General features: G+C 47.5%; 5 protein-coding genes across 5 annotated transcripts; 1 reads left to right on the forward strand and 4 right to left on the reverse strand.

The window, feature by feature from the left end:
- Positions 1–26: 26 nt before the first annotated feature.
- Positions 27–1731, reverse strand: BKA55DRAFT_549195 (uncharacterized protein). Its single transcript, XM_046191184.1, has 4 exons — positions 1221–1731; positions 1064–1126; positions 893–1011; positions 27–836 (listed from the first exon to the last, which is right to left on the reverse strand). The coding sequence occupies exons 1-4, from the start codon at positions 1237–1239 to the stop codon at positions 45–47; spliced, it is 993 nt and encodes a 330-aa protein (XP_046056412.1). The 5' UTR covers positions 1240–1731; the 3' UTR covers positions 27–44.
- Positions 1710–4706, reverse strand: BKA55DRAFT_549197 (Vps53-like protein). The gene is made up of 3 exons (XM_046191185.1): positions 4568–4706; positions 2711–4503; positions 1710–2656 (listed from the first exon to the last, which is right to left on the reverse strand). The coding sequence occupies exons 1-3, from the start codon at positions 4605–4607 to the stop codon at positions 2009–2011; spliced, it is 2481 nt and encodes an 826-aa protein (XP_046056413.1). The 5' UTR covers positions 4608–4706; the 3' UTR covers positions 1710–2008.
- A 302-nt stretch (positions 4707–5008) lies between these two features.
- Positions 5009–8613, reverse strand: BKA55DRAFT_682733 (uncharacterized protein; the record flags this gene model as incomplete). Its single annotated transcript, XM_046198399.1, has 3 exons — positions 5009–7983; positions 8064–8257; positions 8357–8613. The coding sequence occupies 3 exons, from the start codon at positions 8611–8613 to the stop codon at positions 5009–5011; spliced, it is 3426 nt and encodes a 1141-aa protein (XP_046056414.1).
- A 5690-nt stretch (positions 8614–14303) lies between these two features.
- BKA55DRAFT_682734 (Lipin/Ned1/Smp2-domain-containing protein) lies at positions 14304–16701 on the forward strand (the record flags this gene model as incomplete). The annotated part of the gene is made up of 2 exons (XM_046198400.1): positions 14304–14763; positions 14813–16701. The coding sequence occupies 2 exons, from the start codon at positions 14304–14306 to the stop codon at positions 16699–16701; spliced, it is 2349 nt and encodes a 782-aa protein (XP_046056415.1).
- Positions 16702–16991: 290 nt separating this feature from the next.
- Positions 16992–19980, reverse strand: BKA55DRAFT_549206 (histidinol dehydrogenase-domain-containing protein). Its single transcript, XM_046191186.1, has 2 exons — positions 17422–19980; positions 16992–17367 (listed from the first exon to the last, which is right to left on the reverse strand). Exons 1-2 carry the CDS (start codon positions 19787–19789, stop codon positions 17171–17173), a joined length of 2565 nt encoding a protein of 854 aa, XP_046056416.1. The 5' UTR covers positions 19790–19980; the 3' UTR covers positions 16992–17170.
- Positions 19981–20089: the final 109 nt, after the last annotated feature.

Below are 20089 nucleotides of genomic sequence, written 5' to 3' on the forward strand. Positions count from 1 at the left end.
TTATGATTTTTAGGTGTCTATGTCTATTCTTTTTTTTTTTTTTTTTAGTTGGGGTAGGGTCGGTCGTCAGCTCGCTGGTCATCCTCATGGTCAGCGAGGAACTTCTCGGCCTCGAGAGCAGCCATGCATCCGGTACCGGCACTGGTGATGGCCTGTCGGTATCGCTTGTCCTGGACATCACCAGCGGCAAAGACACCCTCGACGTTGGTGTATGTGGTGCCGGGGACGGTCTTAATGTAGCCATCCTCGTCCATGTCAACCTGGCCCTTGACAAGAGTAGTGGCGGGGTCGTGACCGATGGCGTAGAAGAGACCGTTGGCCTCGTGGACCTCCTCCTCTCCGGTCTTGTTGTTCTTGACAACGAGGTGGCTCATGAGACCATCCTCACCACCTCGGATCTCAGTGGCACCGCTGTTGAACTTGACGGTGACCTTGGGGTGGTTGAGGAGACGGTTGGCCATGGTTCGGCTGGCACGGAGGACATCGCGACGGACGAGGACGGTAACGTGGCTGGCGTACTTGGTGAGGAAAGTAGCCTCCTCAGCGGCAGAATCACCACCGCCGATAACGAAGAGAGGCTTGTTGCGGAAGATGGGGACGGCTCCGTCGCAGACAGCGCAGGCCGAGACACCGTTCTGCCAGTACTTGTCCTCACCGGGGAGGTTAAGACGACGCGCCGAGGCGCCGGTGGCGATGATAACGGAGTCGGCAGTGTGTGTCTCCTCGGGGGAGAACTCGGTGCTGTACTTGAAGGGGCGGGAGGAGAGATCGAGGGTGGTGACTGTGTCGGTGACAATTTCTGTGCCAAAGCGCTCGGACTGGGCTCGCATGTTGTCCTGGGCGTTGTGTTAGTTACTCAGAATTGCCGAGCAAGAAGCAAAGGCGTAATTACCATCAACTCGCCGCCCATGATACCCTTGGGGAAACCGGGGAAGTTCTCAACCTCGGTGGTAGTGGTCAATTGACCACCAGCCGCGATGCCATTGGCCATGAAGCCCTCATAGAGAACGGCTATATAGTGTCAGTCTGGATCCGCGGGTTCTGTAGAACAAGTGTAACTTACGCTTCAACTCAGCTCGCGCCAAGTAGACAGCAGCTGTGTGGGCAGCAGGCCCTGAGCCGATAACTAATAATTCTCGTCAGACCTGTAAATTTTGGAGGAGGGGTTCATGATGGGAGGGGCAATAAGCACGAGGGCATGGGCATGGACAAGCACATACTGACAACCTTGCTATGCATCTTTCTAACACCAAAATCTACAGTCGGTTTTCTCGTAGTTTTCTGAAAAGTAGTCGCCGCTGCCGCAATCGAAAGACCAGCGCTGGAACGAAGAGTAACGCGTTTAAACGTTGAGGAGAACAGTTTGGCGGTGTTGGAGGGGAATTACAGGTGAGAAAGAAAAGGTGGGCTGTCGCGATTCTTTTAATATGGATGGATCGAAGACGAAAACGCCACTAGCAAAGTATGGACTGAGTCGCTAGGTAGTAGGTACGGTTGAGGGGCGGTAAAAAATAGAGCGGTTTCGGCGGATGAACCCTGAGAGAATAGCTTGGAAGAGGTAGAGAAACGTGGTGAATGTGGGGATTAATGCATTGCAAGTGCAGACAGGAGATGGAATCAATTTTGACAATGGAGATGGAGAGAGAAGATGTGATTGGATAGAAGGATTTATAAGCCCGGCTAGTGGAGTTGTCACTTGTTGAGGCGCTCAGGACGGGCTTAGAAGGTGATGGATGACTTGATTTGACTTTTCCAACACCCGCTGTTTCTCTTTATCAATCTGCAGATCTAACAGGCCATGACTAATCCGTCTATTACCGAATGTGGCAAGTATTTCGGATGTTTGCGAGATGAGGTGCCGACGGAGGTTTAATTGATTCCTCATGATAACCAGGGATAAGGCTCCGAACAATTAGCACTAGTAGACCGTAGATAGCTCGTAACTCGGCATCCGTAGAAACATGACATATGACACGATTATTTAATCTAGATATCCGTAATCTACACTCTATCGTCCCTCCTCAGCACCAACACTACCATCTCGCTTTCCAAACCTCGCTCCTAATGATCCAATATCTCTCTTGAAGAACTTGCCAAAGTTCCGCAAGTTCTCATTTATCGTAGCCTTCTCGAGCCCTGTTTGTGCCGCAGTGCTCGTGCTACTCTGACTGATGTCTCTTGCTGCGCTGAGAAGCTTCTCACCTAGTGATCCCGCCTCAAACCGTGGACTTACAGCCGCTGCGACCGATGGGTTCATCACTCCAAGCGGGACTGTGTTACCCAAGCTTGGGGTAGTCATGAGAGGCGTGAGAAATGGTGAGCTGGCTACCAGTTTATCATTGGGTGTGCTATCGCGGTGAATGCCAAAGAGCTCTATCAGATGAGCATGATCCGCTTTCCGAACACCCTTCAGATCGAGGATCTTCTTGAAGTTTGTATCTGACCTATCCGCAATATGGATCAAATACGCCTGTACCAAACCTTCCGGTGGTGATGGCCGAACTTGGAGTGTCTTGAGCAATGGGTCAAGTCTATTCATGCAATGCTGAACCCTTCGCACAAAACTCGATGGTGGAGTTTCATGCCCAGAGAACGATGCATGATGCATAGGCAGCTTCTCAAAGGCTTTGGTGAGAACATATTTGTCAAGTAACATCTACAAATCCACTTGTCAGCATACAACATGACTCGGACAACTCAAGTAACATACCTGCTCGGCGCCAACTTCGGATATCGGTCGGCATTGGATAATGCTAGTAACGTACCCCGTCGCCAAATGCTCCACCAAGTTGTCACAGAAGGCTCTGGCATACTGTTGCTTCGAGATAATAGCCAATATCTCGGCGGCTTTCCCATCAGCATGTTTTACCAGCTCTCCCACGTATGAACTCTGATCACCGACGCTCTCCATTGTGCTCCAATTGGTATTCCTCATCTCCCGCCAGACGCCTTCACAGTCAAGCTCGACCGCGCGAACAAGAGCCAGAACAGAAGCACTCGCTACACCAAGAAAGGCATCCGATTGTGAAGACAAGTCCACTTTAGGAACAAGCTCACTATCAATGCGTTTCTTGATGCTTTCCTCCAGCTGATTAGTATTAATGTGCCAAAAATCTGCTGTATTCAACACAAGCACAACATCCTGGAGTGGTGGCCCTTGAGGTCCACCGGACTGTAATATGTGTAGCAGAACCTGCTGAGCATATTCATCGAGATACTTAGCCAATATCTTGGCCAGATCAAGAAGACGCTCGCTTGTAGATAACTTCGCGCATTGTGACAGCGTGAGTTTGTAAAAGTGAAACAACTCAATCGCCGAGGCGATAACAGCTTGTGGTGAGAACTCATCATCAGGCGGTATGAGCGGTTGACTGCGGTACTTGGGTATCATGGCTGCCAGTTGTTTGTCTTGTGACTCAACCCACAAACTCAAGTATGGTTCGAATGCAACTGAGATCAACCCGTGGAAGCTATGAGCCTTCTCCTCAACAGAGCTGAGCGTGTCAATGCTTGCTCTTGATGAAGTCGCGAATCGCTTCTCCAGGCTCTGCTCAAAATCGAGTGTCTCCTGAAGACAACTCAACAGTAGATTGACATCGATCTTGTTGCCGTCTGTTCGTCGCATGCTTCGTTCCAAAATGCCCTTGAAATCATCTCGAGTACCGTCACAGAATGCTGCTGCCAATGTCTCATTAGCCCTCCAGTGCGGAGGGAAGATCATGGCGTGTTCGTCATCGTGAGTCTTCATCATTCGTTTGAACCAGGCATATCGCCGCCCAATGTTGTCCAGACTTCCAGCTTCGTCGTTACCGCGGAACACCTGTCTGTATTCTCGCAGCTCTGTATTAACATACCAATTCATGAGGCGAGCCTTGGCAGATTCTCCAAGAGCATCCATGACTAGACATGCTTCAACAAGTGTGCCTCTTCGTGCGCTGACTTCTCCTTTCGTGAATGCCATTTCGAAATCTTCGCAGACCTGTTCAAGAAGTTCCCTTTGTAGTTCGGCCACACCTCTGCTCAGCGTCGCGATCTGCTCGATACTGCGATAGCTGTTGAAATGTTTCATGAGCTGCAGAACAGCCTGCAAGAGCCCTGCACACTCCCTATACTGGCGCGTCTTGGCCAAGCCCCTGAGCTGCTCATAAGCCGTTGTCAGCATCTGCAGCCTCTTGAGAGCCGTCATGCTCAGCGTGAGGTTCTTCTTCGTTCCATCGAGTCTCTTTATGTCGGCCGTCATCGACGTGATGTTCTGTTCGGTCTCGATCGCCCGCGAGCGCACCGTCTCGATCTTTCGAAATAGCTGTGCTAGCTCAGCTTGCGCCGACTGCATGCGCTCGAGGCTCGAGTCGGATCCATAAGCCTGGTTCGTCTCGAGGGTGGCTATGTCGTTCGAAAGCGCATTCTGGTGGTTCTGTAGTGATTTCGAGACTTCGCTTATAGATGATATGGCGGATGGGTGCGAGAAGAGAAGATTGAGGTGGTCTATAGCATCGTAGTCGACTGTCCAGAAGCATTGGGATTAGTCGCAAAGGTATAGGGGTCTCCAGCTTCACCATCAACTTACCAGCGTCAAGAGCTGAAGCCTCTGGGTAGGTCCCATTCATTATGGAAGAGGCTCGATCATTCAGAGTCTAGAATATTTCAACGCCAACCAGACTTCGCTATTCGATGTGAGCATGAGGAAGCTCCTTGCACGTGTCAAGAGCCATGATGGCTAAAAGCGGGCCACCCCCCGGATAAGCTGCGACGATGTATTGTGGCTGAACTCCCCCTGAGCCTCCAACTTAAACACTATTCTATAGCATAGCAATCACTTACTCATGGTCAGATATTCATGACTTATAATGGTTGAGATGGGATCACCAACGCTGTGAATAACCGCCAGGCTATATATGATTTTACTATCCACTACTGCCAACAACGCTACTATCAAATATGCTACTCCGCTTTACACATAACCTCAACGCTGCTACATATAAATGTATATCACAATAATATACACTCTCTACTCATCTGCAGGCCTGTCATTTTCCATACTTTCCTTCTCTTTTGACGCAGGCTCCTTGTTTTTCTTCTTCATCGAGAAACGCCACGTTCCCATGCCCATGCGACCCTCTTTAGGGGCCTCCTTTGATTTGAAGCTCCCCTGGCCCAACGACGGGCTGCTAGTCACGCTTTCGTAACTGCGGCCAAGTTGAGACAGATCTTCCCCGACTTCGTCCGCATCACCAATGCTGGAACGATGCTCTGCTGACATATTCTTCTCAGAGAATGTGCTGCTGCCAGGTCCCTTCTTGAAAAGAACGGAATCCTTGCTCAGCCTAGAAGACAAGGTACTGAACTTGCTAGAACTTCCTTTCCTAAACAATTTCTTGACAACACTACTGTCAGCATCCTTGTGGCTCGCAGCATTGTTGTCAGTGGTAGAGTTCGAGGCTGTCATGCCTAGATCCAAAGACTCATGAGATTCTGATATCGAGTTTTGTGTATGAACAGAATACGTGTCACGAGACATCCGTGAATCTGAAGGTGAATCATCAAGGTTTGGAGGTACTTCAATGGTCGGAGTCAGAACTTCCTTGCCCTTCGTGCGACCTTCCTTGGATTTTCCGCGTTTCTCCTTCTCCTTGCCCTTCGACTTATCCTTATCAGGACTTGCATCCCTCTCTCTACGAGTGAAGAAGGGTGTCCTGAAGGTCGGTGCCGCTGGGTTGAGATGTCGACTCATGGACGCACGGTGGCTTGGCGGACGAGATCCAATAACACCGACCTGGCTAGGTGATGTTTGAGGGTCGAGGAGATCGTCATCGTCAAGGATCTCATCATTGGCCGTCGCAAGGGTTGTTTCAAGCACAGTCGGTACTGCACCGAGGGAAGGTCGGCGGGACGGGTTCCTAGAAGACCAGCGTCCTTCGTTCGGGGACCAAACTCCCTTCTTTCCCAGCATAGAGAAATCTCCGGGAATGTTCCAGATAGAGCCGCTATCAGTCGAGGGTCGAGGGAGATCAATGGATGTGATCGACGCGGGCCGCGAGTGTGGCAACTCATTGTCACCTGTAAGAGCTCCAGCACTACTGGCAAAGGGGTTGAGTCTTTTGGCAGAGAATGGCCTAGACGTAGGCCCCAGGCTTGACCTGTTAGATTCACCTCCAGAGTGCCTGTTCATCCAAGAGAAGCTTATCCTGCGCTTGTTACCCGGCATGTCATGATCATCAGTACTTCGGGGAAACGATTGGCTCTGTCCTGCCTTGAGGCTGCCAATCGCCGGTCCTTCTACATCTGCCGGTTTCGGACCCCTGTTACGTTGAAAGTTAGACAAGAGGTTGGAAAGCCTGTGGCTTGAAGGGAGAGGTGCTTGTTGAGGAGAAGAGTTGATGTTCAAGGAATGAGACTCCACATCGTTGTACTGGGGAAAGGGCAAGTTGTGTGATGAGCCGTGAGGACTGGAGAACATATTCAGAGAGCGTCCATCAGAAGACAGTGGTGACTGAGGGTTATCTTCCTCAGCGGCAGTAACAGAGTCTGGCAAGAATTGGCTAGGCAAATGCTCTTCGGCATCCTCAAATGTCTCGTCAAAGATACCCGAGGGAAGAAGAGCATGGGCTGTAGGGCTGAGTGGTCCCGCGTTCGCCCTGAAGTCGGCTTCTGACTGGTGATCATCGGCGTTATCGGCTGCATTGTGGTCCATGAATAATATTTGACTGAATCCAGCACGACTAAAGCCAGTTGAGAATGAGTCTTCGGAGGGACCGAAATGATTGGGCGGAGGTGACAGGTTGATGTGGGAAAGAGAGTTGACGTTTCCGCCTTCATGGGCATCTTGAGAGGCAGCAGGCTCAAACTCCATAGCAGTGGGATCCGGTTGGCTGCTGTAGTATAGTGCCAACTGATGCTGCTCTTCCTTGAGAAAGCGTATCTGCTGGTCAAGGTTATGAAGCTTCTTGGTTTCGGCGACGAGCTGGTTGTGCAGTTCCTTTCTCCTAGCATCCCACTCTCTTCGCACATTCAAGTCATTCTCCTTCCACTGTTCATCGTCACCCCCCGGAAGTTGCTCTCGAGCAGCCTTGAGATCTTGAAGCTGCTTTCCCTTCTCCTTCAGCTCGGCCTCTAGCTCGGCACATTTCTCCTGCAGCTCTGCATTAGAGTCGTCAAGTTCCTGGCCGTCTTGGTCCCGCTTAGCTTCCAACTCTTTCTTCTGCGCCTCAAATCCTTCTCTCTCTTTCTTCATTCTCTCCATCTCATTCTCGAGCTTTGAAGCAGTATCTCGGATCTTGGACTTCTTATTTTCCTTGTCCTTCAACTGCTGCTCTTTTCTTGCGCGGTCCTTCTCCGCTGTACGCATTTGCTCCATGGTGGTACGGACGCTGGCCTTGAGCTGAGCGGTCTGCTCCTCTTTCTCTTTGAGAGCCTGTCTCTTGGCATCCTTCTCTTGCTTGAGCTCTTCCTCCTGTTGCTGTAGTTCAGCCTCTTCTTTGGCATACTGAGCCAAAATCTCGTCAACTTCCTTCCGGGTAGATTCAAATCGGCGGTTTAGTTCGTCGAGCGATAGCTCCGGGCCATCCACGGGTGGAAGCTTGATTTGAGGCTGGTCCATGCTGGCAACGGACGGCGAGTGTCGTCGATTGACTGTATTTCGTCGCTGACTTGGACCGGTGGCACTGACATCGGAGGTGGACGCGTTGTTGCCATCAAGCACAGGGGCCGCCTCGACAGACGGGACTGGAGGCTTCTTTTGCGAATCGGAATCATCATCTTCGTCGCCATTTTTCGGATAAGGGTGGTCGTTGTTGGGAAAGCTGGTAGGTACACGTGAGTTACCTAACTGAGGTCTGCCATCCTTTCCGAAGGTTCGAAGTCGTAAAACTTGACTTCCGGCCTGAAAGTTATTCGGGCCGACAGCAACGACCCTGATATTGTAAAAATGATCTGGTTTCAATCCTGTGACAGTAATCGCGACTTCGTTTCCAGGTGATTCGCCAACTATATTGACCGTGTTAGTCAGATTTTGATATTTTCCCCCAACCGAAGGTTCCGAGATAGATCTCGACAGTAAGACCGACCATGAACGCCATTGACTTGGATAGTATATTTCTGTACCGGCCGATTACTGGTAGGGCGAGTCCAGCTCAGAGTAGCAGCATCGGATCGAATGCCAGCGAGGGAAACATCGGGAGGTTCAGGTACGTCGACCCCAAGGATATTGATCAGGTCTGGAACGGGCTTCCATAACGTCTGCCACGAGCGATGCAGTAGCCTATAATGAGAGAGGATCAATGGTCAGCGCAGTCCAAGTAAAGGGGTATCATCGTTGTCTAATTGTTGACGAGGGGCGAGACATAGGAGGTTGACTCACCAAACGACAGCACCAAGTGTCAAGACCATCTTGAAGTGATGGATCAAAAGAACATGGATGCGGAAATCCAGCAATGCTTCGACCGTGGCGGGGGATAGGTACTCGATAAGACGACGAGGATCAAAGAAGACGGTGAAACTGCTGCACAGCAAGAGGTAGAGCAGGGCCTTCTGGTAGCTGGCGCGAGGACTATAGATCCACCAGAAGCCAAGTACGCTGAGGATGAGAGTGGTCAAGACGGGCAACTCCCATGACATGTTCTCAGCGGTCTCGATCTTGGTGGAAGATGTTGCTGTCCTTCTCTTCCAGACCACCGAGAAGAGTCCAAGTCCAAGTCCAGGTCCAGGTCCAGTTCCGAATCCAATACCAAATCCAAGCTCAGGGTGTCGTGTGGGAGGGGAGGATCCTTGAGGCAGATGCCGATGCCAACAGTGGGTGAAAAAAAGGCGGGCATGGGTAAGGATGGTCTTGGTCTTGGACCTTAACTAGAGAGACAGCGTGGTCATCAGCAAGGGTGGAGATTTCAGCGGTCCTCTGGGCTCTGGCCTCCTTCTCTGGTGTTAGTGCTGTCTCGTTAGTTATGGTTGCAGCGTGCAAATTCTCAGCCACAGTGCTGCCCTGTTGTTTTTCTGCGGAGGTACAGTGTCTTATCCGTCCAATGGCACAGTGCCTTGCGTGTCGCGTGGTCCTTAAGGCGCTTATAATTGTGCGCCATGTTACGCTGTTTGGCGATCTTTCATGCAAGATACCACGGTTATCACTGTTTTCATTACACTGTATTTGGATAACGTTTGCCACGAGTTTATCGCAGTTTTACAAGCAATGCAAACGTATAAATCTGCTGTTTCTAGGTTGACTTCCAATTGAGTTGTCTATTTTCGATTTCAACCAATCTCTACCGACCTATATCCATAGTTTGGCTTACTATTCACATAAACACTGCTGGAATGCACTCACGAACAGGGCCCGCTACTAGCTAGCATAAGCGAATTCCATGGTGATGTATGTTTGCGGCGGATTGGGAGATTCATGCTCACGGAGGACACGACATGGCTGAGGTTTTCCCAACGGCTCGGGTCTTTATAATGGGGTCCCGTCTGCACGGCATCATCGTTTACCATTATGAACAAGGCTTATTTAGGGTTTCTGCCGTTTTGCGCAGCGGATGAGGGCGTCGGATGCACGATAGGCGAGCTCCTTACCACGTCGTTAGCCCTCAAGAGTACACAATATCTGCATATACGCGGCATTAGACTCGATATTATCTCTTTAAGCGGCATAAGACTGCCACGGGGTCACGACCAGGGTAGGGAGCCAATCAAAATGACTGTAACAGCCGGTACCTCTACCTACACCTAAAATAGCATGTAATATAAGTACTAACAGTTAGCATTATTATAAATAGGTATATTATATACTTTACAGCCATACTTAGTCTGTAACTGCTGCTGATTTCCTAATATTGGCTGTAGATAGCCTCCTTTTCTTTGCTTTTTTGGCCGAGGCTGCCCTTGCTGGAGGCCTTTGCAAGCTAAGTAAGGAAAGGAGCTTTTTCTACCTCTATAGATATGATTAATATCTCTTTATAGGTGAATTTACTATGCTTTAAGATCCTTACTATCTTCTTCCTTCCCTATATAATATCTCTTCCTTATGCCACTATTAGTGCTATACTTATTAAAAATAGTATTATAAATAGCCTCTTTCTAGTCTTAAAGCATACTATAGGGCTTTTAATAAGGGTACTAGGTCTTCTTTTATAAAATAAAGCTATTTATAAGTATAATATTAAGAAGGAAAGATTAAAGTAATGCCTATTAAGGACTATACTAGAAATAATACTAATATAATAAATAAGATCTTATCTAATTACTGTAATCTATATAATTTATTTTATTATTATACTAAGCAGTAATAGAAGGAATAGGGATTATCCTAGCCTGATTTCTATTAAAGACCTCCTTTAGGCGCTATGCCTCTGCCTTTATGCCTCTTTTAGCAGGTAATTTCCTCTCTTTTAGTATATAGTTAAGAGGGGCTGCACTATATATAGTTAAAAGGAAGAGCATTATAGAGCTATCTTTTTAAGCGATTTAAAGGACCTAAAGGGAAGGAAAAGAGATAGGTTAATAAGGGAAATATAGCTAAAAGTTATTTATACCTATTTATCCTTTATTAGGATTAAATATACCTTATTAAATAATAATAGCTTACTATTAGGAAGCTTCCTAGTCTCTTTTATCTGCTTTATCTTAATAATAATGCTATAATTAGGGCATACTATACCTATAGCCTTATATTTAAGCTGCTAAAGTAGGTAAAAAAGCTATAGTAATAAGAAGAGGTTATTTATAAAGATATAATATATCTATATTAATAGCCTTTTTAGTAGGTAAACTATAATACTTTATATATTACTAAGAGGGATTTTGGTTTATAGCTTCCCCTTCTTGCTATATAATATTAGTATATCTTTTACCTTAACTATTATAGCTATAATTAGTAATGCCTTTATATACTAAAGCTATTATAAAAAGTAGCCTTATTATATAATAACCTAGATTTTAAAGCCTACTAGTATAGGCTTTCCCTTAATAAGTATTATCTCTTTTAATCTGCCTATAAAAGGGACTATATACTTATCTATAATTAGATTAATCTCTAGATAATAAAGCTTAATAAATACCTTTTATATATATTTAGACCACTCTTTAGCTACTTAGAAGGTCTTTAGAAGATCCTTCTTATTACTTATATTAAGATTAGTATAATTAAAAGTATAGAAATACTATATAATTAGCTTAAACTTCTATAATAGTATAAACTTTATAAATAGATAAAGGGGGCGCTAATCTCCTAGGCTAGGGGCCTTTTAATAGTCTATAAGAGATATTTCCTTATAAATTCCTAAGTAAATAAGGATACTAAGCTATATATAAGCTATTAAAGTAGAAATACCTTCCTAAGTATATAAGCATAAGTAGTTAGAAAGGGGGGTATTTTAGCTATCTTTAATGCTATTATTAATACAGAAAGAAGCCTAGTCTTTAGTATATCTAACTTATAACTATATAAGGGAAATAGGTATAAAAAGCTAGAATAATTCAAGTAGTAGCTAGGGCAGAAGGTTAATCTAAAAATTATAATATTCTATATTAAAAGGTTAAAAATCATCACCGCGGCCCTCTTTAGGCAGAATATTAATTATGCTAGTAGGGTTATTAATAGCTGCTATAAAAGGCAGGCTATTAAAGCTATAATTATCTAATATATATATCTCTTAGGAGCTTATTGTTTTAATTAAGACTTATTAAGGTTAATTTATATAAGGGTTTTAATAATTTTAGTAGTATTAAAAGAAGAAGCTATCTGACGGGAACTTTACATACCCTGCAGGTACCTGCAAAAAAGCGGGGTAAGTGACCTGTGGCAGTCTTATGCCGCTCAAAGAGATAGGCTTAGAAAGTACGGGTTGTCAATTGGTCAATAATTTGCCTTTGATCATGGGTGCTCTCACTGTATTCACTCAGGTGAATACAATGCTTTCTCATCCTTCTGTCATAGTCAAACGGTTAATCTTCTTCAACATCATCATTATCAGCCTTGGAGGCTTTGCAATTGCCGGCTGTCGCCTCATCTTCAGCTTTCAGGGCTTTTTCTAGTGCCCCGTGTCTTTTCCGAAAAGGCATGAGCCTTTCTCCGAGACTTTACTCAACTTGGAGTTGCGTAATCCCTGCCCAGATGCAACGGACCGATACTATCAACTCTGAACTCGGGACGTTACAATATTCTTCAAGCATGTGAATTTGTTTGCGCTGAGCTTGACATTTTTCACCTCTGGGACTGATATTGTTCGACAAATTTGGTCTATAGATGGTTTGCTTTGTGTGCCCTATTCCTTACAGTCTGTCTTATTCCATAAACACCCATGGATCTGAATCCGCCGCAACTACAGAGTAGTGGATTGCGAACACGAGCCTCGATCGATCAATGACATCAATATCACCTCGGCACAACGACTTATACCGTGGCATTTCCCTCTTGGCAATGGGCCAAGTTCAAAAGAAACAAGGGAACGAATCATGAATCTTTTTAAGATCTGGGATTTCTGAACCTATAACAGAACAGAAAGTGAATTTTTAGTCGTGGTTCATTCAGCATGTGCTTGGACCGCGGCTTGTTAACCAATCCCCACTGTTGCTCGAGAAATAGGTACCTTTTGGAGTAGCAGGTACTTGTCGAATACCACCAAGCAAAGTTGTATCCTTGAGATACTATGTGAGGTAGCAAACATCTTTATCAGAATGTGAGATATCGAGATTTTTCGATAGGCAAATTACATTTCCATATTGCTCTCTACCTTAAGCTATGGCGTTTGGTGGTTGTCTAAACATACAGGGTAAGGTGGATAAGGACGGTTTGGTATAAGTGCTGTCAGAACAAAAGAACGTATGGTTTTCAGCCTTTCAGGATATATCCGGGACAACTTTTCCTCTATTTCTTTGTGATTGAGAGAATGCATATGCTGGGATATTGATCTCACGTCTCATGGACCCCGGTTAGCTGCCTCGGTTCATTCAAAGCGGTCAGTGTGTAAGTGGATAGAAGGCATATGTCCGTTACACACAGAGTTGAAAGAACAGCACAAACGTTTGGAGAAACCAAGACCCTTTCCAAGTCTAGATGAGAGTACCATATATATGACTCTGAATATGTATAATATCAACAGAACAATACCAATGAGTGTTTTCAACCTGGCATATTGGTGGCTATAACCAAACACCTGCAGACGGAGCAAAGACGCCGGAATATGAATGACTTATCATCACCTGTGGTGAGATATTGTAGCCAGCATATTCTCGAACATGGGTTGACTTGAGATGTGCATATGTTTCAACGGTTGAACAAAGCCACGTTGAATCCCTGCAGATTTACAGCCTATCCGCGCTGTCCAATTATCAGCAACGGTATCAGTTCAACGATAGAAGTTGAAAGAATAGTACCAGAATAAAGAGAATATGACGCATTTAGCTGTGAAAATTACCTCTAAGCAGGTTTATTGAAACCTCTTACAAAGAGTATTCGAAAAACCGAATGATTCGAGTCTTAACTCGGCAACTTAGTCCGCCTGAACCGTTCATGTGATAGATTCTGCTGGGGCATCCATCATCCATCATGATTCTGGCGGACGTCTAGACCCCTGCGAACTGGGGTAGCGTCTTTGTACCTGGTACTACGGAAGTATCATGTTGGGACGCCCCTCATGGAATTTCTGTTACAGTGACTTCGTCATCCTTAGCTGACTGCAGGCGGTTTCTGTTTCTATGAGGTGTGCCGTGGCACGGGAGTAAGACGCCTCCAAATTATGATGAAATTACTACACATTCGTTTCTCTAATGTTTCAATCCGAATAACTTCATTTTGCTGTTGTTTAGAATTTCAAAATTCCAAGTAAAAAACACTTCTCCAATTCTGGTGACGTCTTCACCTGATCTAATCGACTCGGCGACTGGGGTCAGAAAAAAAAGTGACCAAGCCAAGCCCGCTCAACCACAGCAAGCGTCTGTTGGTACTCGGTACCTCCGTTGTCCACTGCGTTGCGCTCAACCCGCCTCAAACCAATCTGTACCTGCACCTACTCCCCCAACATTTCGCATTCCATTCCATCTTTTCTGCTCTATCTAAGTCACCTTAGAATTTTGACTGCATACCTCTGAATCGCCTTACGCTTAAGTTTCCCGTCCGTATTCAGATAAACTTCTTTTAGGGCCCCGGGCTCTTGTCACCTGCTGTTGTTCGTTTCCCTGGGAGCTTCTCCGTGTCGTTGAGCCCTCCGGATCGTCGTCTTATATCCCCCGCGACAAGCCGCTCCAGCTTCCTCAACTCGCGATCAACACCGACAACAGATAAATATCTAAATACGACGTCTTCTGTCGTAAGAGGCAAGATGCAATACGTGCGCGGCCTCAGCGAGTCGGTCTCGACAGCCTGGAATTCAATCAACCCCGCGACTCTCAGTGGTGCTATTGATGTCATTGTCGTCGAACACGAAGATGGCTCTCTGGTCTGCTCGCCGTTCCATGTCCGATTCGGAAAGTTCTCTCTCCTAAGACCGTCAGACAAGAAGGTCGAATTTAAGGTCAATGGCGTCAAACAAAGCTATTCCATGAAACTCGGCGAAGGCGGCGAGGCCTTCTTCGTCTTCGAGACCACAGACAGGATCCCTCAGTCGCTGCAGACATCCCCGCTCGTTTCTCCCGCTTCCAGTCCTGCAAGCAGTCCACCTCTCAACCCGGAACAGTCAGAATCTGGTTTGCAGGAGCCAGAAGCGTTCGAACTTGACGCTTCAGAGTCCAAGCTGCGACGACCGCCTCCGTCCGTGCTTTATAAGAAAGACAATGACAATGGTATGCATAGACTCTACTCTTTATCAAACATAGACTAACACTGGAGCAGGCTTGATCACACCTCTTTCGACTTCTCCAGAGTTATCCAGCGCCCGCCCAGCATCCGGCGACTGGTCTTCAAGGGTGCCCCGACCACATAGTGACGATATTCTCCGTGCCAGTGCTAGAAGCCGAGGTCTAGATGGAAATAGTTCGGCCGATGACGATGAGCATGTTCCTTCTGAACGATCCTCAAGTCCTCCACCTCTGGCCCCCGGTGAGGCGCTCGAACGTGCCAGGGCCTTGTCTAAGGGACTCTCTGCCGCAAGCATACCCACAAAGGTCACAGACAGCGGCGATTTGATGCTGGACATGAATGGGTTCAAGGGAAATGAGGAGGACATTCTTCGCGCTGAGATTCTGGCTCGCCAAATTCTTTCCGAAGAGTTGGATGGAAACTATGACATTGGCGCACTTATTGGCTTCGATGAGCAGGGAAACCTATGGATTTACAGCAGTGAGGAGGCCAAACAGGCTGCTATGAACAAGACTATCGAGGCGTCTTTGCAGTCGCACCGTAGGGCTACTGCAGCCGATGCTATTTCCGATCCCGGTTATCAGAGCGACAGCAGCGATGCAACCGCCTCGCCTATTCCATTGCATCGAAGAGCCGAGTCCGACGCTGGTCCTATGGACTTGCAAACTCCTCCCCGCACGCCGCCGAGCTCATCGGGCCATGCAGGAGATCCCAACAGGAATTACGCCAAGACCTTGCGGTTGACTAGTCAGCAGCTCAAGGACCTGAAGCTTCAGCCAGGTGCGAACTCGATGGCTTTTACTGTCAACCGGGCTACCTGCAAGGCAAACATGTACCTCTGGAGACATGAGACTCCTGTTGTCATCTCAGACATTGACGGTACCATTACCAAGTCGGATGCCCTTGGCCACGTGCTGAACATGATTGGCCGTGACTGGACTCACTCAGGTGTTGCTAAGTTGTACAGCGATATTTCCGCCAATGGTTATAATATCATGTACCTCACCAGTCGATCCGTCGGACAATCGGACACTACAAGAGCCTACCTGGCGGGTATCGTTCAGGATGGCTACAGAATGCCTCCAGGCCCAACAATCCTGTCACCGGATAGAACCATGGCTGCATTGAGGCGAGAGGTCTACCTTCGCAAACCCCACATCTTCAAGATGGCAACTCTTCGAGACATTCGGAACTTATACGGCCCAGATCGTCATCCCTTTTATGCTGGCTATGGAAATCGTTTAACTGATCAAATCTCCTACCGGACCGTCGATGTCCCTCGAAACCGCATCTTCACCATCAACTCCAACTCTGAAGTGTCCCTGGATCTACTGACACTCAACAAGCTCAAGATGAGCTACGTGAATATCAACGAAGTCGTTGACCATTACTTCCCTCCCGTGAGCACACTGGTAAAAGGTGGCGGCGAGGAGTACACGGATTTCACGTACTGGAGAGATGATCCTCTTGCTATGGCTGACTTTTCGGCAAGCGAGAGTGATGATGACGAGGACGATGACGGCCCAGGAGGACCTACCAGCGAATATGGTGACGATGAAGAGGAGTATGACGACGAGGATGGCGAGATAGATGAAGATGTGGACGAGATCGGTGAAGGACTTGCCGACAATTACATCTCCCGTGCATCTATGGATGAGTTTGCTGAAGCCGCAAGTGTCTTGGGTGGCAGCGTTGACGAAGAGCGACTCAAGGCGTCTATGACACGCGACTTGAAAGAAGCTTACGACGAGGACGATGAAGATGAGATTTACGAAGATGGCGAGGAAGGCCGCCAAGATGAACACGAGGGCGAGGGCACCCCTGACGCTGCTCCTATTGGGCAAAAGCGTAAAGGTCACCTTGAGGAGGACGTTCTCGCCCAACACATAACAGGGGTTGGTCATCTCACCGTTGAGAAATGAAGTGAAGTGAAGGAAAGCTAAGTATCACGAACAGGCCACCGAGGCTGTTGCTACTGCTCCCAACAGGCAGTAAGGTGTATCGAATTCAAAGGCGTTTCTTTTTTAGAGTGCTTATGGGTTGGTTTTCATAGACATGGATGGCGGGAGTTTCAGATGAACGAACAAGAGGAGACGGATAAAGGTGAACGGAAGAAGAAAGGGTTTTTACATATTGAGGCATAGCGCGGCGTTGAGCATTTCATTGTACTTGTAGTGATTACATCATGGCATTCTGTACAGACAAAAGTTTTGGTTGTTTGTCAGGCTAAAAAATACTACTTGAGCAAGCTGCATTTTAATCTTAAGCCCCCGTTGTCTGTCAAGCTTGTGCATATTGAAACAACATCTATTCCCAAGTCCGCGCCCCTATCCCAAAAGAAACCCATTTGTTCTCTACATACGCCTTTCTGCCATTTTTGTCTGTCCCAGTCTACTGTTGTTGCTTCAGATAGTTAAGTCGGATCTCCACAGCCCTTCTGTGAGCCTCAAGCTCCTCGACCTTGGCCAGTTGCATAACGGCAGTACCAACATTCTTTAGACCTTCAGCAGTGAGGTTGGAGCTGGTAATGTGCTTCTGGAACGAGCCTAGGTTAACACCAGAGTATTGCTTAGCAAAACCATAAGTGGCTGTGAAAGTTGTTAGCACCAATCATCATGTCACAAACTAAACGGAGAACTTACGCAAAGAGTGGTTGACACCAGCAGAGTAGTCGCCAACACTCTCAGGAGTCCAGTGACCAACAAACACACTGCCAGCGTTCATGACTTGATCAACAGCCTTCTCAGCATCCTTGATTTGAAGGATGAGATGCTCAGGGGCATACTCGTTGCTAATGCACATGGCCTCTTCAATGTCCTTGACCTGGACAGTGACAGAGTGAGCGATAGATCCTCGGACGATATCGACACGAGGAAGGGCAAGGGCTTGTTTGTGGACTTCATCCTCGATAGCCTGGAGCTCCTGCTCGCTGAGGTCAACAGCAAGCAGAATAACCTGACTGTCAACACCATGCTCGGCTTGAGAAAGAAGATCGGAGGCAACAAAAGCAGGGTTGGCATCCTTGTCAGCAACAACAAGAACCTCAGAGGGTCCAGCAGGCATATCAATACCGCAGCCAGCATTGGTGTCGTTGCTGACGTGCATCTTGGCCGCAGTCACAAATTGGTTACCAGGTCCAAGAATCTTGTCAACCTTGGTGACGCTCTCCGTACCATAAGCCAAGGCGGCAACAGCCTGAGCACCACCAGCCAGGACAATGCTCTCAGCGCCAACCTTGTGAGCGACGTAGACAATCTCAGGGGTAATGCGGCCATCAGATCTGGGAGGTGAGGCGAATACAATCTTCTGGCAACCAGCCACCATAGCTGGAACTCCAAGCATCAGAGCAGTACTAGGAAGAACAGCGGTTCCACCAGGGATGTAAAGACCGACTCTCTCAATAGGTCTCGAGAAGCGGCTGCAGACAATGCCAGGCATAGTCTCAACTTGGAGAGACTTCTCCTCCTGCTGTGCAGAGTGGAACTTTCGGATATTCTCAAAAGAGACATCAATAGCTTCAATAGTCTCAGGCGAGATATCCATAAGCTCCTTGGGGAAGGGAGCCTTCAGCACAGGCGATGTCAATGAAGTGGCCTTCTCAAACTTGTGGGTGTAAGACAGAACAGCCTTGTCGCCACCAGTTCGTACCTCCTCGATGATGGGCTGGATAATCTTCAAGATGGCGTCAGGGGATTTCTGAGAAGGTCTCTTGAGCTTCTCTACGAGATCGGCCTCAGAGATCTTTGAGGCATCAACTCGCTCCATAGCAATACGTCCATCAGCTGGCTTCTCGACTGCTGGCTGTGAAGGCTTCACAGGGGCTACATCGGACTTGATACCCTCCTTCTCAGCCCACTTGCCCTTGGCATTACCGGTTCTTCTCTTGACCTTCAAGCTCTTGACATCCAGGTTAGCCTCAATGTCTGCGAGGCTAACACCTGCGCCAACAGCCTTAGTCAAAGCAAAGTAGATCAAATCAGCAGCTTCAAAAGCGATGTTCTCCTTGGTCTTTCCATCACAGAGCTCCTCTGCCTCCTCCATGATCTTTGCTCGCAGGAGCTTCTCATCGGAGAATAAGCGGGCTGTGTAAGAACCCTCAGGAGCAGACTCCTTGCGAGACTTGAGTGTCTGTTCAAGTGCCGAGATGCCGTTGAGGTCTCCAAAGCAACCAAACTGCTGCAGGTGGCAGAAGCGACCCTTCTGATTGACCACAAATTTGAGAGTGTCGTTGTCACAGTCGAGACCAATTCGCAACAGTTCCTGAGTGTCACCAGAAGTAAGTCCCTTCACCCAAAGACCACGTTTGCGACTCTGGTAAACTCCAGTTTGTGTTCTAAGAGCCTCCATAATACTCTCCTCGCTGGTATATGCGAGACCCAACGCGATACCGGCATCATCGGTTACCACGGTAGGAATAAGGCCGTCAGGTCGATCGGATTTCCAATATGATGCAATAATCTTAGATAACAATAGTCGGCTCGAATCGTTCTTGTCGGTCGTCAATCCCGTAGAAGGGATAATGGGGATGGCATTGGCCTTCTTGGCAATTTCGATAAACTTCTCGATATCGGTCTTGGGAGCTGGCTTAATGTAAAGGCTCTTGATCTTCTGGGCTGATGCCTCCTCAACAAACTTGTCGACGTCGCTCGATGAAATGTCGAAATCCTTCACCAGTAGACCATTTGCGGAAGCTGAGGAAATGTTAAGGGAAGAAACAGTGGGAATGACTCTTGCGCCATATTCTGTATACTCTGAGTAGGACTCTGAGGGAACAAAAACCGTTCGAACCCCGCCATCAAGCAATACAATCACATCGTCAGGGTTACTTAAACTTGTAGCGTCCATGTGAACATTGGTACCGGCACTGGGGCGACCCCAGTCCTTAGAAGCTGTCTCATAGAAAGGAGCTCCCAGGAGAGCAATCTCTTGACGAGTGAGGCCATCCTTGGTAGCCTGGTCATTGGGGCTGGCAATGCTCACCAAGAACGGCAGCGGTAGAGTCGTCTCCATGTTTTTAATGAGCGAGATGAATTCAATTGGTGTCGATTATAGTCGAAAGCTTAGCATGGAGGTTGTTAAATCGAGTTGTTAATGAGTCAAGATCGATCGCCTGAGAAAAAGTTGAGGTGATGACTATGAGTCCTCCTGCATCGGCGACAAATGGTGGGGCACTCTTTACTCATTGCCCCTCCATCATTCTTTCCTTGCTTGAAATCCGGCTTCCGCCAGCGCCCTGGCTACCTACCTAGATACATATGATAATGAGGAAAGAGAGGGTCAAGAATGTGCTCCTGCCATTCTCACGCCATA

This window comes from Fusarium redolens (genome assembly GCF_020744475.1).
Source record: "Fusarium redolens strain MPI-CAGE-AT-0023 chromosome Unknown BKA55scaffold_1, whole genome shotgun sequence".
NCBI lineage: Eukaryota > Fungi > Ascomycota > Sordariomycetes > Hypocreales > Nectriaceae > Fusarium > Fusarium redolens.